The 21,423-nt window shown below is 41.0% G+C and overlaps 1 protein-coding gene across 1 annotated transcript in view; it reads right to left on the minus strand.

Annotated features, from left to right (window-relative positions):
* LOC140171486 (uncharacterized) overlaps positions 1-21,423 on the minus strand; it is a 67,290-nt gene that overhangs the window by 4,166 nt on the left and 41,701 nt on the right. Inside the window, exons 3-14 of the mRNA XM_072194755.1 lie at positions 15,294-15,329; positions 14,091-14,337; positions 11,020-11,290; positions 10,178-10,263; positions 9,092-9,191; positions 8,471-8,599; positions 7,694-7,926; positions 6,270-6,454; positions 5,533-5,674; positions 4,494-4,649; positions 3,651-3,809; positions 2,541-2,635 (exon numbers count right to left, since the gene is read on the minus strand). Of these exons, the coding sequence (XP_072050856.1) occupies positions 2,541-2,635; positions 3,651-3,809; positions 4,494-4,649; positions 5,533-5,674; positions 6,270-6,454; positions 7,694-7,926; positions 8,471-8,599; positions 9,092-9,191; positions 10,178-10,263; positions 11,020-11,290; positions 14,091-14,337; positions 15,294-15,329 (1,839 nt within the window). The remainder of the gene's footprint in view (positions 1-2,540; positions 2,636-3,650; positions 3,810-4,493; positions 4,650-5,532; positions 5,675-6,269; positions 6,455-7,693; positions 7,927-8,470; positions 8,600-9,091; positions 9,192-10,177; positions 10,264-11,019; positions 11,291-14,090; positions 14,338-15,293; positions 15,330-21,423) is intronic.

Raw genomic sequence — 21,423 nt, forward strand, 5'->3', positions numbered from 1 at the left:
CCAAGGTGGCAGTGAGTAAAAGGGGTAGGAGTTTGTCATGTGGGGGTGGGGGTGTATTCATTTATGTGTAGTGTGCTTGTGTATGTGTTTGTCTATACCTATAATATTGTCTGATGGATCCCCTTTGGCTGTCAATTATTCTAGAGAAATGAAACATGTGGGGTGGGGGTGGGGTGTGTGGTGCATGTTTGTGTCTGTTAAATCAATGTATACTTACAATATTGTCTGATGGATCCCCTCCTTCGCCTAACAGTTCTTGTATAAAAATAAAGCACTGTCATGTGTTGGGGTATGTCTGATAAACCCCCTCCTTTGCCTATCAGTTCAATAAAGCACTTTCATGTGTGGGGGTGTGTCTGAGGGGGTGTCAGTGTGTGTTCATGTTAGTGTCTGACCGATCAGGTCCCTATCTGAATCGGCCAAAGGCCGATCAATTCCCTCTTTGATCTGCCGATTCGATCACCGATTACCAATTCCCCAATTGTAAACAATGGCTGCCATCGCCATGAGTAAATTTCACCTGTATGTTGAAAGGGTACTTGTACGCAAAGTATTACCATAATTATGTATGCTCTGAGCACAAAACTACACTCCCGTACTCATTTACAATACTTAATTTGACCATGATTATTCTAAGTTCAATTTACATTGTACCTTTCCCCCTGATATCCGAGTCCGTCGAATCATTCGATCGCCCCATTTTAATATTGTGTTTACGTTCAAGTCAGTATTGAGTTTTGCACACGGCCCGTAGCTGACACGCACGTGTGTAACCCGGAAGTGTTGAGTTTTGCACGCGGCCCGTAGCTCTCCCAATCTGACACGCACGTGTGTAACCCGGAAGTGTTGAGTTTTGCACACGGCCCGTAGGCTAGCTCTCACCAATCTGACACGCACGTGTGTAACCCGGAAGTAAGAACTACAATTGTACATATGAATGCGGGGAATTACCTGATTATCTCAGCTGCGTGCCTGAATCACGGTATGATTTTATATATGTTTATCGCCTACAAAGCTTGTTCTTTTGCTAAATTTCGCTTGATTTAAAGAAAGAAATATACCAATAAATGAATACTTGTTAAGCTTCAACAATTACTTTCATGATATTGGGTGATCGGTGCATTACATCGGCGGATGAAGGAAAAATCGGCCGATGCAGATCACTACCGATAAGCTAATAATCGGCCGGATTAGGAAGCTCCCGATCTGATCGGTCAGTCTCTAGTTTATGTTGTACATACTTACAATATTGTCTGATATTGGCTATCAGTTACAGTATGGAAATGAAACACTGTGATGTGTGTGGGGTGGGTGTGTGGAGGGGACTGTGGGTGTGTGTTTTTGTTTATGTGGTGCATACTTCTATAGCTCTATAGCTTAACGTCCTCACAGTGTTAACCGGAATCAAATTTGTTTAGTATTACCGACTTCTTGAGCACTTGACTTGACAACCCACACCGAGGATATGCACACGTTTGGACTTGCTTCATTTTTTTAGGTCCTCTGAAGTATTTGTAATGTACAGGGGTGTGTAGGGTGTCTGTGTTTGTGGGCGGATGTTTATATCTATGTTGCACATACTTAGCACAGTGATTTATATGCACGCACAGGTGTTTTACAACGCCTAGACATTGATCCACAAGCCTCAGCACACTTTACGAGTATGAAGTATTTGTAATGCACAGGGGTGTGTAGGGTGTCTGTGTTTGTGGGGGATGTTTATATTTATGTTGCACATACTTAGCACAGTGATTTATATGCACGCACAGGTGTTTTACAACGCCTAGACATTGATCCACAAGCCTCAGCACACTTTACGAGTATGAAGTATTTGTAATGCACAGGGGTGTGTAGGGTGTCTGTGTTTGTGGGGGGATGTTTATATTTATGTTGCACATACTTAGCACAGTGATTTATATGCACGCACAGGTGTTTTACAACGCCTAGACATTGATCCACAAGCCTCAGCACACTTTACGAGTATGAAGTATTTGTAATGCACAGGGGTGTGTAGGGTGTCTGTGTGTGTGGGGGGATGTTTATATTTATGTTGCACATACTTAGCACAGTGATTTATATGCACGCACAGGTGTTTTACAATGCCTAGACATTGATCCACAAGCCTCAGCACACTTTACAGGTTGTCGCTGACCACTATGGCCCCACATCATTCCACAAACCATTTGACAACAAATCAGGGACTTAGCTGCTACAAGAGAGCACACCCTAGACATTCCACAAATAACCTTTGCAACCAGGATCAGCTCCCCGAGTTTTGTACTTACAATATTGTCTGATAGATCCTCTCCTTTTGCTATCAGTTACTGTATGGAAATGAAACACTGTGATGTGTGGGTGTGGCAGGGGGTGTGGGGGTGTTTATCTTTATATGTCACACATACTTACAATATTGTCTGATAGATCCCCTCCTTTGACTATCAGTTACTGTATGGAAATGAAACACTGTCATGTGTGGGGGTGTGTGTGAGGCATGGGATGTGGCAGGGGTGTGGGTGTGTGTTCATGTCACACATACTTACAATATTGTCTTATAGACCCCCTCCTTTGGCTATCAGTTACTGTATGGAAATGGAACACTGTGATATTATCATCCTCACCCCCACATGCCACAATGCTGAAAATAAAAATTGAAAAAAGTTTATACATCATTGTATAGTAATGAACTATTCTATTTGAAATCCATACACCTTCTATGGAAAACATGACCGTAATCTTCCACACACACCCTCTTGTAGATTCTGCCAAGTGTGGAGGTGTGTGTGTTTTCCAACTGGGGAGATTCACACACCCACATTCAAACTGGGGAGATTTTTTTACACAAATCTCACAGCAACCGCCATACTGTGGAGGTTGCTCTAATCAGAAAATGACAGGTGGTATACCCCCCTCTATGGCTCAAAAACCCATTTTTGAGGTTATCTTCAACTGTGGAGCTCCACGGTTGTTAGCAGACTCCACAGTGTGAATGTGACAAAACACACACACCTCCACAGTTAGAACCATTTACAAACGCGTCGTCACCCATCCAGGTAACCCCAATTCACACTCCCTGATTAACGTCATGTCTTCAATATGGGGGTGTATGGATTTCATCTGGAATAGCCCGATGCCATACTGGCAAGCCAGAGAGTGTCATTATCAAATCTTTCACAGTGCACATCTGTTTTTTTGCTATGATGACTACATGCACTCCGTAAATTGTGTAAGGAACTTCACATCTTATATAGGGAGTAACCCTGTGTACTTGTGCATCATGTATTAAGTTTGCATTAAAACAGTGTCAGAGAAAGAAAATACATTTTCAATAGTCTTTTAAACAAAAAAAAAGTAATTTTCATGAAACAAATTTGTAAAATGATGGTAAAAAAGGGCGAAAAAACAAAAACTTAACATTATTAAAAGCAATGGCATGTTGAATGGATGCATGCAATCAGACTTTTCACAATTGCGAGAACGGCAAGGGGAGTAGTTATAATGAATGACAATAATAACTTTGCACCATCAATTACTATTGTCATTCAGAGTCATTACATATGTATAACTCCTGGCATATACAGTGGTAGCCAGGGGGAATGAGACAGCCTCCCTTTTGAGAAGTCTTCAGGGTACACAGAATCAAGTCAACTTACTTTTTCTCTGGATGCCATGTCATACAAGTCACTGCACCATATGCTATAGATGAAACCGTTGTCAGCTTTGGGACCAAGACTATATCAAAATCATCTGATTCTTCCAAGAGCAGCTCATAAAATATGACATCTCCATTCTGATAGCCAATGGCAAGAAACCTGCAGAGGACATATTGATTGATTAAATGAGCGATTGATTGATTGATTGATCACTTGCTTTAGTGATCAACATGTAATAATTGATTTATTTAATAATTATCTACTTGCATAAAAATTGAAGTACTTATCACTTGCAAAATCCTATAGGGAGCGCTTATTAGGGGATGGGCGCTACTACAGTCCGTCTACTTTGAAGTACAAGTACCGACGCAAACGCACACGTTGTGCCGACTTTGAAGACACACATACCTGCAGCAGAGACGCAGCACTACGCGCTGTTAGCACGCTGTATACGCAGGCGTTGTCACTTTGTACTTCAGAGTGGACAAACTGTAGGTTGAATATGGTCTCTCTGGTGCATGCTGGATTAATTAACAAATTCATTAATGAATTGCTTGATTGGTTGGTTGATTGAAAGGATGAATCAAAATCAATTCCTAATAATATATGTTACACTGTCAAGTCAAGTATCTTGTCAAATCTTTCTCGTAGGGGTGTGAGAGACAACAGACCAAAAAAGAGGGAAAATACTTCAAAAAACTGAAAAACAGCATAAAATCAGGGTAAAAATGCCAATTATGGGATGAACATAAAAGAAAACACATAAATTTTGGCAACAAAAAAGAGGAAACATCTGAAAAGTGGAACTCTCACACCCTTAAATTTGAATTTGCGATGTCCTACCTATCATTAGCAGCTAGTGCTGTAACGGTTTCCTTTCTCTCTCTTAGTTCTTTAGACATGGCAATTTCCCCAGTAAGCAGGGAACAATTCCACAGTGCTACTGTACCATCCACATGTCCTGAAAACAGTGTGTTGCAGTCAGGATTCCATGCTAGTCTGAAAAATAACAACAATAAAGAAAATCACTAGTAATGATCAATGTGCACTTGCCATCATCATATTTAAAAGCTTTACATCAACTTATATCAAACAAACAAAATCATGCAGTTACATGTAAATTTTAATATCTTATTTAATTTTTTTCTTCAACAGGCTCATCAGGTTTGTAGAATTCTATAAGTATACATTTCATCTTGTCAAAACCAAAAGATTATTTACTAACCAGACCATCTTGGGCGATGGCCATCATACTAAGGACAGTTTTTTAATTCAATTTCTGTTGGTTGACTGATTTTGACTACATCCCGTTGGGCATCGCACCAGGTGGTCAAATCTGTCAGGTAGCAAGTAATCTTCTAGTTTTGACAAGATGAAATTTTTTTTCTTCAAGAGGCTCATCAGGTTTGTAGAATTCTAATAAATATACATTTCATCTTGTCAAAACCAGAAGATTATTTAATAAGATGACAAATTCAGGACAGTTTTCCATCCAATTTATGTCGATTGACTGATTTTGACTACATCCCGTTGGCCATCGCACCAGGTGGTCAAATCTGTCAGGTTACCAAGTAATCTTCTAGTTTTGACAAGATGAATTTTTTTCAAGAGGCTCATTAGGTTTGTAGAATTCTATAAATATACATTTCATCTTGTCAAAACCAGAAGATTATTAACTAACCTGACCATCTTGGGCAATGACCATCACACTCAGGACAGTTTTCCGATCCAATTTCTGTTGGTTGACTGATTTTGACTACATCCCGTTGACCATCGCACCAGATGGTCAAATCTGTCAGGTTACCAAGTAATCTTCTGGTTTTGACAAGATGAAATATATATATTTATATTTTTCTTTAATATGAAAAGAAATTAAACTGACCTTTTAACAGGTGATTCATGTTCAACCTTGCCAAATGTTGCCAAGCAGTGAAAGTCTGGTACATCTCTACAGGTAAATACAACCACTGTGCCATCAACACTACCAATGGCTAGGGTCAAGATGAGGTCATCTTTGAAAGACACTGAAACAGAAAAGACAACAATAAACAGATAAATAAATGTGATTAAATCAAGCAATATTATCTTATTTGACATAGACACTAAATATCGCTTGCTGCGAATCACCAATAATTGAAACCAGTATCAATTTACATTCAAGTTTCAGCACTTTCAATATATTTGATTTATCGTAATATATTAGCCTTAATCCCGCATTATGAAAGAGACAGTGTAACAGTGCGTAATTGTTTCATATTGGTATGAATTTTCTTTCAGACCTAGAGTGATTCGACCACTACATAATTACAATATGTTCGACCACTCGCCTAGCATTATGCTAGTGAGTGATTTGCTACTCGCCTTTAAAATCTAGACGGCAAGGCCTAGTTTGACTGCTAGTCTACAAAAGCCCTTTCTGTCAAACTCATTGATTATTCATTGATTGATTTTACGGAAATTGATGAAGTCTCATGAACAAAACTAATTTTGTTAGGGAGGGTGGGGTTAAAATGTTGAGTACATTTCTCTCTTAGTTTGTTCCCTTATGTATGCAAATAACACATGTCTAATTAACAATAACACTTTTGTATTGCAGTACATTATAGCTTTCCCCATTACCTTCAGCATCATCAGCTCCTGGTGCTGTACCCCACACTAGACATGTAGGCTCACTTATGCCACAGTCAATTGGCATAGAATACTGGGGTTCATCTATCTCATTGAGACACTGCATAAGGGTGCTATTCATACTGACAGTAAGGTTTGGAGAGGAGGTTACTTGGTCCGTTTCCATGGAAGATTCACTGCAATTGGGAAGAAAATAAAAAAGGCCAGAAAGTTAGCCTTTCCCTAAAATTCTTGCTTCAGCAAGGAGGTTAATTGGTATATGGGTGATCACCTATCAGCAGCTCCAACAATATGTTAGTTTCTTAGATATGCCTTGACAGAAAAAAAAATCATATGAAGTTACAAAAAAAAGTAAATCAACCAAAATAATAATATACATTATAATAAGCAAAATACAAGACAAAGGAGTTTGTGTAGTGTCAATGCAAAGAAACATAAAGCTTCCTTGAGCATTGTCTGATATTGTCGTCTTATTATAGTATACATGTACATATTAGTCTCAACACTACATGACTTGCATTGGAAATTTCAGGAAGAAGCTAACGAACTGCACCATACATACACCTGGCCTACGACCACTTCTGAAGAAAACAGCAAGTGTGCTGGGCTTGCTGTTATGTAGGGACACTTAAACTTCATCACCTAAATTACATGGAGATTCATACTACGGTTGCCCGACTTCAGCTTTTTTATTAGTCAACAAGGTGAAAATCTTAATGAAAAAAATAAATGTAACTAACAAGTGCAGCGAGGTAAACAACAAGTGAAATTATTTTCGCCTACGTGGGCAGCTCCATTGTTGTTGCTCAAACATTTTGCTAGGCAAATCCAATGAAAAAGTAACTCACTAGTGAGTTACTTTTTTGTTGGATTTGCCCCCACAGAATTAAAGAAAGAGAATCGGGAATTGACCGCCATCTTGATACAGGGATGGAGCAAAAATTGGGGGTATTCGGTTTCCCTCAGAATGCACTCAAGGCATTCGTTGTCATGCAAGCGCAACATGGATGAAGGGCGCATTTGAGGGACGTACTTGATGCGAGCTGCATGCGAGTACCAAGACGCTTCAGGTGTGACGCAGAATTGTTTTTGTTCGTCTCCACACACCGCCAGCAAGGACCCGAATACCCCTAATTTTCTCCCCCTAGCTGACGGCGCAATTGTATGTGGAGGTATAGGGAGTCCCGGCTCTCCTTCTCTAATTCTGTGATTACCCCACAACATAATACAGACCAATTTCAACAACATTGTAATACAAATGTAATACAATTTCCACTGTAAATTTAGCTGTACTTCATGTAAATATTTCATTTATGCTTTTGAGGATGCAATTGGTAGTCAACTATCATCAGATCATACTTTGAAAGTTGCGACTACAACTATTAGTCAACTTAGTCGTTCACCCCTATGCATACCTGTCTGTTGAGCTACCATCTCCACTTGTCTTCTTCTTCTTCATCATCCTCTGTTTCACTCCATCCAAGATGGCTTCCATTTTCCTCTTTTTCTTTTTCCCATTATGGTCCCCATTCTCTGCATGCGTCTTTCCATTGGTCTGCTGTTCATCAGTATCTTGTGTTAGTGGTATGATAGTTGCAATCACTGAATAACCTGCATCAGTTTGACATTCTACTCTGGCTAGTGCTACCTGAAAGAACAAAATATAACAATTTTGATTTTGAGCATCTTTTATCTCAAAGTTTGTGCATGATCTTTCATCATAAAGTTTGTGTGTTTGATACAGTTGACCATAGGATTATGCTGCATAGGCTTCGAGATGATTTTGGTGTAACTGGTTCTGCCCATTTTTGGTACAGTTCTTATCTTGAAAATAGATCATGTCAAGTTTTGGTTTCTGGGGCATACTCATAAGACCTTTACATGGAATATGGCCTTCCACAAGGTTCAGTTACAGGACCTTTGGTTTTGTGTACTATACTCATGTTGTTGGAAGAATATTACGGTATCATGATGTTGGAAGAATATTACGGTATCATGATGTGAAATATCATATATTGCAGATATTGGACAAAATAATGCACTTTGAGAATATGATGCATCTAATGCACTCCCCAATAACAGGCTTGTGCATTAGACACATTCACATCTCAGCATGTGTGCATTATTCTAGCCAATTGCTCTCTCACTAAATAATACACAGTTATAATCTATAAATGCAGACCATATAATACCTTGACAAAGTTGTGTGCTGAGTCTTGCATGATGTGCATTGCTACAGCATCTTGGCTTGGTGATGTACATGTGGTCAATATGCTCTTGACACCAGTTAGGGTCATGTGATCTTTCTTCTTTTGTTCAACCTGTAAAGGCAGAGAAAGCGATTAAAAAATACTGACGGGTGGATGGTTTCATGGTGCTAGCACATATTCACTTTAAATCACTCATAATTCCTCATCTTTTGAAAATTCATTTTACAGGAGGATAGTCCGTGTGTGATTTCTGTTGTAGTTGATTGGCCTTGACCCCACTCTATAACTATGAAGTTCCATATACTGATATTTCAATACCTTTTGATACGAGAGCCAAAATGTGCATTAAAGGCACCTTCCAATACTGTGTGAATAATAAATGGATTTAATCCACATGGCTAGGTGGCCGAATGCTTGCATGCGACATTTATGGGGGCTCGTCCGGGAAACAGGCTATGGCAGAGGTTAAAGGGGTATGAACCACTTAGCAAATTGTTTTTGCTGTTCTATTTTGAAACATTTCACTTAAAAAAAAAAAATCTTCAAAAATGTGTTTTATATCCCTGAATAATCAAATTACAAGTTGATGGTAATAATACTTACCAACTTATTTTCTTTGTCATTTGCTTCCCTATGTTTGCTGAGTACATGGCTACACTGTTGACACACTAGGTACGGCATATAGGGTGTCACTAGCTCCTTGCTGTCAAAGGAAAGAAACACAAGTCATCATTAACTTTGAAGTTCACTATCTGTAACTTATACTGTGAATACCCAGCAAACACAAAAATATTTTTAAAACATTCTAAATGTGTTTTAAACACGTTTTCATTTTGGTCAGAATGTTTTAATAACATTTTAAATGTTTGGTTATATAAAGGACATGAAAAATATTTTTTTAACATTTTTTTTAATGAAAAACACTACAGCAATGTTTTAAAAATTGAAATGTCAAAATGTTATTGAAAAATGATTTTTGCAAAAAAAGTGTCAACAAGATGTTGTGCAAACATGTTTTGCAAAACATTCAAAAATAATGTTATTAAAATAACATTATGTTAGAATGTTTTGCATCAAGTTTTTAAAAATGTTTTCTGAATGTTATTAAAACGTTATACATGTATAATCTTTATAGAACCAGAGAGTGCCTACGCTTTCTGCAAAACATTTTGTGTTTGATGGGTAATAAGAATGTGAACCCACTATTTATATATTTTGACTTACAAAATCCAAATAAAAATCTGTCAGCTCTAAAACAAAGATAAATGGACTTTCCACTGTTACCAAAATTTAGGGGCAGGCACAATTTATAGTAATCTGTGATTTATCCCACCATGATACATGGGTAAGAGCCACAGAATTAAAACCAGAGAACCAGCCATCTTGATACATGCATGGAGCAAAAATTGGGGGTATTCAGTTTTGCTCGGAATGCGTTCCAGCCAATCGTTGTCACATGAGTGAGGCATTGCATACTAGACTCATTTGAGAGACGCACTTGATGTAACCTGCACCCGATACCTAAACACTTCAGATGACACACAGAATTGTTATCGTTCATTGTCGTGCAGTGTCGGCAAGAACCCAAATACCCCAAATTTTCCCCCTGCCCCATAGCTGACGGCGATATCGTACATGGCAGTATAGGGAGTCCGGGTTCTCTGGTTTTATGCTGTGGTAAGAGCTTACTTGAGTCCATGGTATGTCTGGAAGACTCTGGCTAAATCTCCTCCATAACTAAATCCTCTACACTTGCACTGCTTGGCCATCCACATCTGGCAAACAAACAAGAACAATAAACAAACAAGACAAATGAAATAAGTTAGGTCAGTAATTTTTATGATTATGTAATCTGCGCAGAATGATGGTTTAAACTATGAGCCTACATTAAGGAGAATTACATGCTTCTTCCTTGATATATTCTGTTGAGACATCAATTCAGACACAACTGGGCAAATATGGCCATATATAACATACGGTATACTTGCTGCATTTTGTTTCTTTGTGCCATTACTGGATTGTGATACAAGAAACTTGTTCTAATAGCAATATCTATTTACCAAGCAGGCAGGACTTTCTGTAGTTTTATGTTACGTATGTGTGTATGGTATGTACATATAGTACATGTATCAGTTCTGCCTCATTTTACGTAGCTGGGGGAGAATAGGAAAGGAGGCAGCCTCCCCCACCCCATGCGAGAAGTCTCAGCCACTGTGGGATGCTGGCTGCCCTGAAATTTAAGATTTGTCCATTTTTTCTCCCTTGAAATTTGCCCCCCTCCCTTGTCCAATTTGGTCCCATCTGAATAAGCCCTGGCTACACTACTGCAAATATTGTGATAATGTGATCTGTGAATCCAGATCCAGAGCTGATTTTATTCTCAACTTGCAAAAGTGATCATTATCTATTGATTGATTGGCCTGATACTTTGAAAGCAGAAGAATAACAAAATAGCATGTGTATGTGCAATTCGCTTTTTTGCAAAAGTGATCGAGTATAAATTCAGCTTTCATGTAAGACTTGCTACCTACCAGTTTGGCCAATTCATCGGAGTCGACATTCACAGGTTCAAAAAACGGCAACACTTGGGTATCATCTGCTTCACTGACAATCACTCTGCTTGCCTGAAAACCAGTGTTGCCACCTTGATCTTTGCCCTCTAGGACCATGTGACATTGTTGAGAATTACCAGCTGCAATCATAGATTTGATGTAGTTATCTACCTCTGTCTCTGGTCTGTGACAGTCGATGACATGCTTACAGTTCACACATTGTTTTGCTTGTGGAGTGTTGGCAGGAATACTGAAATGAAAGAATAACAATCAAATGGTTTTGATTATTGGGTTGATAGTTAATCAGCTGAAGAGGTCAAGAGTGAAATAAAAAGGGAATTTGGCTTGTACATTCTTCTAACATTGTTTTTTGCCCAACATCAGGGGTTATTAATCCACACCTGCTCACTGCTAACATACAGAGTATTTACCAGTTGGACAATCCCTATTATATCACTCATACATAAATTCTAGACAGTTCATTGGTTGATTGCCATTTATCATTTTTACCATCAGCCTCTCCGTGTGATAGTTTTTACCATCATAGTGCTCTGCCGTAGTGCGCCTGCGCCAAGTTGTGCGCTGACTCTTAGACTCACTGATTTAGTGTTTTTTTTATTTTATTTTTTTATTTATTTATAACATTCGGCCGAAGCCAGGCTAATCCCAATAGTGCTCAGAGGCTACTAAATTTAAGGGACGCCATCCGGATATGACGGGACAGGGATATGGGAAGAGGTCCGATTTTAGATGCAGGAGGAAAACCGGGGCACCCGGAGAAAAACCTGCGAGGACGAGCATGGATCGGCAACCAAACTCACATGTGGCGCCGCGGGGAATTGAACCCGGGCCACAGTGGTGAGAAGCGAGTGAGAAGACCACTACACTAACCCGCCCTCCATGGGGTTATGGGGTGGACACCAAAATGTGAAGTATGTCACAGCAAAAATGCTGTTATGTTGATGAAAAAATGTATTCCCTATGTGAAATAGTATTTTTGAACAACAGAATTTATGTTTGAGTGATATAAAATAAATATTAACTGTCTTAAATTTGTGTCCGGCGAGTGGAATGGAACAATACATCTTTCACCTTGTGATTATATTTCGACCATTACACTTAGAGGTTAATAACTGCGCATCGGTTATTTGGAGGGCATTGTGAAAAATCTAAACATTTTGCCTTTGGAACCGAGGAATATTCCGAGGGCGAGCCCCGAGGGATATTCCGAGGTCCAAAGTAAAATGTTTAGATTTTTTTTTTTTTTTACATATTAAAGATGCAAAGTTATTAACCTCATTCATATCCGTCACTTTAATCTCTTCACCTTACAAAATAACACATAATTTTGCTCAAAAGTTGATAAAAATAGATGATTTTTACATCTATACTTTCCAAAAATCGATCAGGCTAAAACAGGACGACCAATAACAAAAGTGCGTATGTATCAGAATCTGTGCAAATATGGTAGCCCGCAATCCAAATACGACAGCCAGCATGCGCGCAGTTTGTTCGACGCACAACAACACGCAAAGGCCGGTCAATTGTGTGCGACATAGGAACAATTACACATTTTGCGGTCAATTGTGAGATATTAGTGACCTCGATTTGCGTTGGCGTTTTCACAAATAACAAATGTAATTGGATTGCACTCATCGCGTTTATTAATGAGGTTATGAATTATAGACAGTTAATATTTGTATACTATCACACACATGCCCAACTCTTTCTCTCTTTCTCCAAGCTCTCAATATCTGTCTCTACCACTCTTGACTGTTCTCTCTAAGCTCCCTCACAGAAACCTCTCACCATTTCTGTAATCCTTGATACATCAAATCCAATGCACTCATACTTGTCGACAGGGGTAGCGCTAGGTTTTTAAACAAGGGGTCAAAAATTTGAAATTTTGTGAAACTATAGAACAAACAATAGAAATAAATGGTGCAAATAACACTTTAGCAACCACTTATTGGTAATTTTGTGCGCCAAAAGATAAAAGAATGCGCCTATGACCCCATGACGCAAGTTAGCGCTACCCCTGCTTGTCGACTCCTTATTTCATCTATCAAAGTGTTCATTCCACAACCCCCTCAGTAGAAACTCCTCACCTTTCATCAAGTTTATCCTTGGGGAAAACACATCATGTCAAATGCATGCATACACAGTGACTCCCACTCTCTCTCTAATATCTCGCCAACTCATCAAACTTTTTCCCTCCCTGCCTCAGCATTCAAGGTATAGAACACCTGTCAATCCTTGACACATCACATGACACACCGACATCGCCTGGCTAATAATTATTTGGTGCAGCAGAGACATTAAAATGAATACACGGGATCGATACACGTGAATTGCTATGCACGATTTTGATATCAGACGAAAATCTTCGGATACTGAGTTAGAAAATGATGAATATCTCCCGTAAATGAATTTTTCTCAAGAAACCAGATGTGGTCTCATATACTTGAAAATACGTGTTGAACAGATATTATAGTCGTTAGCGTGCGCTTTGAAAATTGGCCGTGCGCTTTGAACTCAAAATTTGACCAAAACTCTCAATTTTATATTGCGTTGGTCCTGTAGGCCTATGGACTACAGCGCGCAGCAGGCTATAGCGACACTCACTCAAGTGGAGACAGTATATTCCCCATTGACCGCAATGTCGTATACAAGCTTGCTGACACAGCGAGAAATCAATTACCCCGTCTATTGTCATAGCCTTAGTCAGGTCACTTCGCTAATAATATGCATCTCATAAGGTCCGAATAAAATAGCCATGTGTGGCTGTGGATTCAACCTACCATGGCGATTTCTACTGAAGATATCGGGGCGATGTCACTGTGCATCATACATGTATTTTCCCTTTCACCAATGACCAATAATCTCTTCCCTCTAATTTATGCTCCAACGTACACACATCCTCACCACACCTTGCCATCCTGTTTCTGGAATTTTTGAAACATCACATCACATCTGATGTGCACCCGCAGGCCTTTGAGCATTCACAAATGCATCCCTACCGCAAGCAACCCACATGATAGACCCCTCACCTTTCATCTGGTTTCAGGAATCCTTGGCACATCACATTACATCCAATGCAGTCATATTCCCCAGCCTTCTCTCTCTGAGCTTTCACCAACTTATCAAACTTTGTTGGTAGTCTGTGTTCCGTTTCTGAATGTTTACATTGGTTGCACATCGTCAGCCATGACGTCCTGGCGATACCTGGAGGTGGGTCGTAATCTTCACACATACAACGTGCATAACGACATGGTGTGCCTTCTTTGTTGGCTTTTTACGGACCTGTGAAACGGAAGATAAAGAAGGCTAAACTTGTAGTTTTCATGGTTTAGGTTTATATCTGCTATTCCCAAGGTTTGCTAGTCCCAAGTTTGAAAGTTTGCTAGTACCCTGACCCTAAACCTTTTAACCTTAGTTTTCAGACAAGCAAACCCTTCTTATTTTTTGGACTGGACTATAAGAACCGGCTTATTTTTGAACTAACAAACCTTGGGTCTAGGGCACCGTAGCCAGTCCCTGTGGTTGATACCAACGTGATTAAAAGTCAGTCACAACAGTGGCGCAACTAGGGTTTGTAGCGCCCGGGGCAACTTAAACAAAATTGGCACCCCTATACCCCCCACCCACCCGAGAATATCTTAGACGCGGCAGTGGCGTAGCTACGAGTTGTGGCAAAAAGGGCTAAGGATACATAATGCCCCCCCCCCCCCATAGTTACGCCACCGAGTCACAAGTTAGTTGTAAAGGGACCATAGATAAAGGTTTTCTTAGTGTGCATCATTAGGGCTCAGTGTGTATATTATTAAGAACTGGGCATGTTCAGTGGCGGATACATATACTGGACGAAACACCAAAAGGACTTTGCTTTACTATAAATAACTGACTTCATACTCTTGTCTTTGTTATATGTACTAGTTATTTACTGTTACTAGTATATGTGACCCAATCTGATGCACTCAGGCCAAAGTTGAACATTTTGAAAATTGAGGTCCTGCCATTACTAACTTCCTCAGTACCCTACACTTTACAGATGTTGAACCCCTTGAATATTGGTTGCAAAGTTATGAACCATGTGCATAATATGTCCCATTTTGTTATGCTTTTCATGGTTTTTTCTCCTCACAGTTTGCATACATGTACATCAGTTTCATTATTGCTGACTTTAGCCTGATTGGATCAGATCTGGTCACATACTTATGAAACACGATACTACAAATTTACAATGATAAATATATTTACCTTCTTCACTTGTGCTTCTGTTAAATTATCTGCAAAAACAGTAAAGAAATATACAAACAAAAAATAAAGTTTTTGAAATTTGCCCATTTTCATTAGAGGGCAATCCATTCTCTCTCCATAACATCCATTCCAATGTCCACCATATGTGAATTTGCTCCATACAAACGTAAAATGGTTGAGAATTTCCAATTATCATCCGACGTACACATATCAAACTATTATATGGGATGCAATCAAGCAAAATGAGTCTCATGTCGATCAAAATCAAACTTCAGTGTTCGATCTCACTACACGGGCCAATCTCTGAGCTTCATTTTGCTGAAAACAACATCATAATATTAGACCTGGTTCCAGAGTTATGGCCATTTTAGTGTTGCTCAGAACAATAAAATACAAAGGAAGTTGAATACTATTATTGGTTATATCTCAAAATCAATATTCCCGACATCCGACTCATTTTGCTTGATTGCATCACATATGGGCAAACTTATCAGACTTCAGGGCAAATCTCTAATTATGGATCCAGACTGCACCTTGTCTACAGATGGCTCTGAAAAGAGTATCATAAAAGGTTGTCCATACAGGCTACTTGTTCGACATTCTGCTTGTTCGACATGATAATCACCTCTTGAACATAACAAAGACTGAATGACTTCCAATTTAGTTATATTTCATCTCGGGTGTTTAGAGCAGTAGGGTTAGGGTTTACTCTGTGAACAAGTGAAATTTCAAACAAACAAGGCATAGTGTCATCGCCCCGATATCTTCATGGCAGAAATCGCCATGGTAGGTTGAATCCACCTCCACGCATGGCCATTTTGTATCGACCTGTTTAATAGTTTTGAGTCTCATAATGGGCCGAAGGACATCTGACTAAGGCTACTGACAACAGCCCCGATTAGGCCGGTGACTGACCTCGCTAGTGTGTGAGTGACCATGGCGCGCCATAGGTCATATGCTTTTAGACTACCTCTAAAGATTGGCCTATACACTGCGCTATATAATTCGGCACATATAAATCAGAATTATTGTCAGTTTTTGACTCAAGACGCAAGCTTCTTTCTCAAGACGCAAGCTAACGACTATCATATCTGTTCAAAATATATATTCAAGTGCAAGGAACCATATCTGGTTTCTTTATACGAAATCTTTTACGGGAGATATTCATCATTTTCTACCCCGGTATCCAAAGATTTTCATCTCATATCAAACTTGTGCATAGGACATTCACGTGTATCGATCCCGGGTATTGATTTTAGTATCTCTGCAGAGAAAGTAATTATTAGCCAGGCGATGTCGGTGTGCAAGGGGTTAACTGTTATCCATTGCCAACCTAAATCTATCAAAGTTAAAGGCACTTTATTTATCTAATATAGAAATGGCAGATGGTGGCACTGAAATGAGCTATTTGATGTAGTACTTTGGTTTATTAAAGAATTAGTGGCTTAACCCTAACACAGCTAGAGACCACACAATACCACAAGGATAAGTACTGCGCATGCATGAATCCTACATGATGCCTTGCGCCAATAAAAGGATTAGGGATTAATCTAATGTGATAATCACAACCAGGCACATGTAGCTTCCACGAGTGCAGAGACAGAGAGAGAGAGCCCCTCCAGGCTCAGTGCACCTTAAGGGCACACAACTATGAATCAACTGGCGTAATTACCTCTTTCTCTCTTTTTGTCTTTTAAAGAAAAAAAGGATCACTTTCCTCACAAGGAAGTGAGGATAACACTACTAAACAACTACTACTAACAACTGACTTGCAGAAACCAATCTAACAGCTTATGACACTGTTGGTTTAGAACACTCAAAATAGGCAATGTGCCAACAGTCAATAACATCAACAGTTCAAGAGTCTTTTTGTCTGCAATGACAAACTGACATTCAACATGAATGTAAAATGGTTCAACGTTCAAAGAAGTAAACGTCAGTTCCAGAGTTTTCTTTTAGAATTCCAAATGACATACGTAAATCAGTTCAAAGTTCAATGAAGTGACCATATAGGAGGACACCGATGATGGATTAATGTCATAGTACACAGTGACCTGTCCATTTAGTTTAACAAATAGTCTTTCAGGTGCTCAGGAAGTTTGTGAGGGCGCGCGGAACGCCTTTGTGTGAGCAATGGTGGCATGATCTCAGGGCCAACCATACTAGCTTGGGGGATACTTTCACTAACCTCACTGCTGTTACCGGTACATGGATTAGACTGTGTAACCAAACCGGAGGTATTGCTGGAGCTATGACCGCTATCGCGCAAGGGATCGCGAGGATCTGACTCAGAACTGGGGTGCGAGTGATTAGCATTCCTGGGCAGGGGGTCACAAGTAGCAGGTGTGGACAACTCGCCAGGTATGAAAGGAGGCTCTGGAGGAGTACATTCAGGGACCACTTCAACAAACTCGGAATCCTCGGTGGGTGGAGACGACTTGGGAAAGGGACGAGAATCCAGGTCAGGATAATACTGGACCTTAAAGCACTCAGATTTCTTGATACGATAAGAAGTATTCGAAGCTGAGAACCCACACATTTGCGGATGTTGCACCATGGGCCTTCGATAGTAGTGACTAAGTAGCGATCTCTAGCATGAGATTTCTTGCGATCTGAGTAGAGGTAGACAAGATCACCAACCTCCAACTCTGCTGCTGGGGAGGCAGAGGCTAATGGGGCCTTTGAATGAGCACTGTGTGGGTGGTTGGCTTTTCGCAAGGCATGCTGGGCCTGAATCATTTGACAATCAGTGAAAGGAACCTGCTCATTGGTAAACTGGTCTCGCTGAAACCACATCTCACGGGCTGAAAGACCTCGGGATCTGATGCGAGTATTAAGGGCTGCAGTAGCAATGGCAAGTGATAATGCTGTAGCCGGACCACCTGTAGAATCTTGTCTGAGCAACTCATCTTCAAGCTCACGAATGGCTTTCTCAGCAACAGGATTCTTGGTATTATTTTTAATACGACCGATCTCAACCGATAGATGGTAACGTGTGAGAAGTTTGTCATTGGCGAGTCGAACAAACCCTGGTGCTGGGTCAGTACGAATGACTGCAGGGGGGCCATCAAGTGGACGAAGTTCAATGCACAATCGAATCAGGGCATCACGCAACGTGCCATGTTGTTCATTCTCGACAATGCAAGAAGCTGTGTAGGACGTTGAGGTTTCGCGCAGCACAAGGACTAGCTGGCGGCTACGCTTCAGGATATCAGCTGCAAAAGAAATGCCAACTGCATCGGGAGGGTCACTTGAGGACTGCTCGATCAATGTCTTAGGGCATTGGACAGAGAAGCACACTGGTGACAAGTTGATGTCACTTGATCAATAGCCTTGTCCATATCAAGAGCATAAAAGTAACGCTGGGTCACCAAACTGAGCAGATGTTTGGAGGGATGGTCAAGTTGGATGTGCAGGGCAGTGAGAAGACCATTTAAGACCTGTCTGGGAACAACAATACAATCGCGAGTTGGGGACAATGGTTGATCACGACGAACAACAAGTAGGCCATCTCTAGCGATAGATGCAACCTGCAAATAGCGCTTCACATCTTTGACAGAAGTAGCTTTCTTTGAAGGGCGAGTGCCCTGAACTAGATGAGCATGTGTTCGCATGCAGATCCGGGCATTCCTGCTGAATAGCATGCCAGGCTGCTTTGCTGGCAAAGGGAGCTTAGCTTTCCGGACAGAATGTCATGTGCGGAAACACGAAGGACAGTTGCTTCCTCTTCACGCTGGATAAAGGAGCATATTTGACAAGTGGGCTCAGTGCAGTCAGGGGCATTACGACTAGCAAAGTCTGAGGGGGTGTTAGCTGATCCTGCAAGATGACGAACAGATGCTTGGAAACGACTGACAGTGGAGAGGAATGTGGACACGCGAGGACTGGCTGAAATCTCTCTCCGGTTTAGCTTTTCATATGCCTGAACACAAGGTTTGCTGTCAGTGAGGATACATGTCTTGTGTTTGGACTGAATAACATAGGGACTGAAGTGCTTGGTGGAGGCAGAAATAGACAGCGCCTCAATTTCGTGAGGGTAACCATGTTGGCTGTCGATCACGCAATTTAGCACTGAAGAACCCGGCGAGGAAGAGTTTGTCATTGCGGGAAATATACAATGTCGACCCAATGCTATGTTTCTTCACGGATCCGTCAGTAATGATCCAAAGCTGATCATTGGGATGGGGAAGTGTGACTGCCCTAGCGGAAGACAGTGCTGCTTGAGCCTTGTGAAAAGCAGTATGCAGACTATCAGACCATGTAAGCTCTTCAGTTGATTGGTGCCCTGCAATAGCATCATCAAATGGGGCTACCAGACTGGCACAATTCTGAATGACACGGGCCAGAACCTTGTATGCACCGATGAAGGACCGCATGCCACCAACTTTGCTTGGAGGCGAGCAGCTGGAAAGTGTGGCGATGCTATGGGGGCTAGCACAAAGGGTTCCATTTGACCAAATCCAACCCCGAATTACTGTCTTTTGGGGGCAAATGACTGTTTTGGAAGCAGAAAGACGTAACCCAGACTTAGACAAAGCTTGCAAAACTTGACGCCAATTCTCAACAAGTTCATCCACAGTATTACCACCACAGTACAAGTCATCAGCGAGTTTTGCTACGACACCTTTCTCTAAGAGGTCACCAAGGACAAGACACATCAGTTCCTCAAGGGCTGTTTCAGAACCTGGCATACCCATGGCACACCGTGTATACACACGAACCCCACGAAAGGGAGTTGCAACACCACAGTATTTCATGGACTCATGGGATAAAGGGATTTGGTAGAAAGCACTAGTCAAGTCAGTGGCAATCAAATACTTCCATTTGGCAATTGAACGCAATGTTGAGTCCACATTGGGCATTAGAGAGGGTTGTGGCTTGCTATATCTACCGACATCAGCAAATGCAGTAACCAGACGAAAGCCTCCATTAGGCTTCTTGACAAGAAAGGACGGGTTAAGGTATTCGACACACACACCGACATCTTCAGGTCTAGCAAAGACGCCTGCTTTTTCAAGCTGATCAAACTTTGATTGCAACTCTTGGAGTTTATCCTGTGCATACAATGGGAGACGACCTTTGCGTTGGGGGTGTTGGACCGGTCCCATATTAACCACAGATTTGAAAGGGCCGACAGCACCATTGTAACCTGGGAAACTAGGGTCAAAAACCTCATCGTACTCATCGAGAAGACTGCGGAAGTTGGATTGCTCACAAGTGCCAAGTATACCATCTGGGTCAAGGGCAACAGCAGCTGAGTAGTTAGCCGGTGAACTGGGCTTTGGGACATTGACTGATGCTGCTGCAGCAGTGTGTGATGGCTTAGAAGTTAGTGATGGTGAAAAAACAGTGTGTATCTGGCCAAGATGTTCATGCTTTCTGATGACAAGTGGCACACCAGTATTGTTGGGAATGCGAACCCTGCCTGCAATACTTGTGATTACATCAGGCTTGGGCCAGGCTTGTTTGGGCGATAGGAACCTACCGAGCGGGGTATCAACACAGGGCTCAATGGCAAAAGTAGCATCTGATTCAACGATGTCTGCAGGGAGATTTACCTCAACGTATGAGCCTGGCCATATGGTAGTGTTTTGAGAAGGTCCACGAAGTATATGGGCACGATTTAACAGTGTGCTGGGATTTGGGGCTCTTGTTGGCGCCATAAGTGATAATTGTACCATCTGTCAAGATGATTTGGTTCTTAGCAGGGCTTAATTGCGACATCATTGCATTTCATGAAGGGAATACCTGCAAGGATTTCTTTGTCAAGGTCTCTAACAACTAGACCTTTAAAGACAAAGGAGTGTCTGTCACGAGTAAAGGTGAGGGTTGTTTCCCCAACTACTTTAAGAGGGATGACCCATCAGCTTGACGGGCAGACTGCTAACTCTGATGAATGGGGCATCCTAATCGTTGGACAGTGTTTTCGCGAATGAGATTACCAGTGGATCCACTGTCAATGGTGATGCGGACCGCATGGTGCTTGTGGAATGCATCTACATAAGGAGACTGATCAACATGAATTCGCAGAAGCGCTGTCTGAACATTGGGCTGCGCACTAAGGTCAGATTGGTCAACAAAGGCGCATGCTAAATCTGAGTCGCTGGCACAATCGTCAAGGAT

Source organism: Amphiura filiformis, chromosome 15 (assembly GCF_039555335.1).
Source record: "Amphiura filiformis chromosome 15, Afil_fr2py, whole genome shotgun sequence".
NCBI classification, from domain to species: domain Eukaryota; kingdom Metazoa; phylum Echinodermata; class Ophiuroidea; order Amphilepidida; family Amphiuridae; genus Amphiura; species Amphiura filiformis.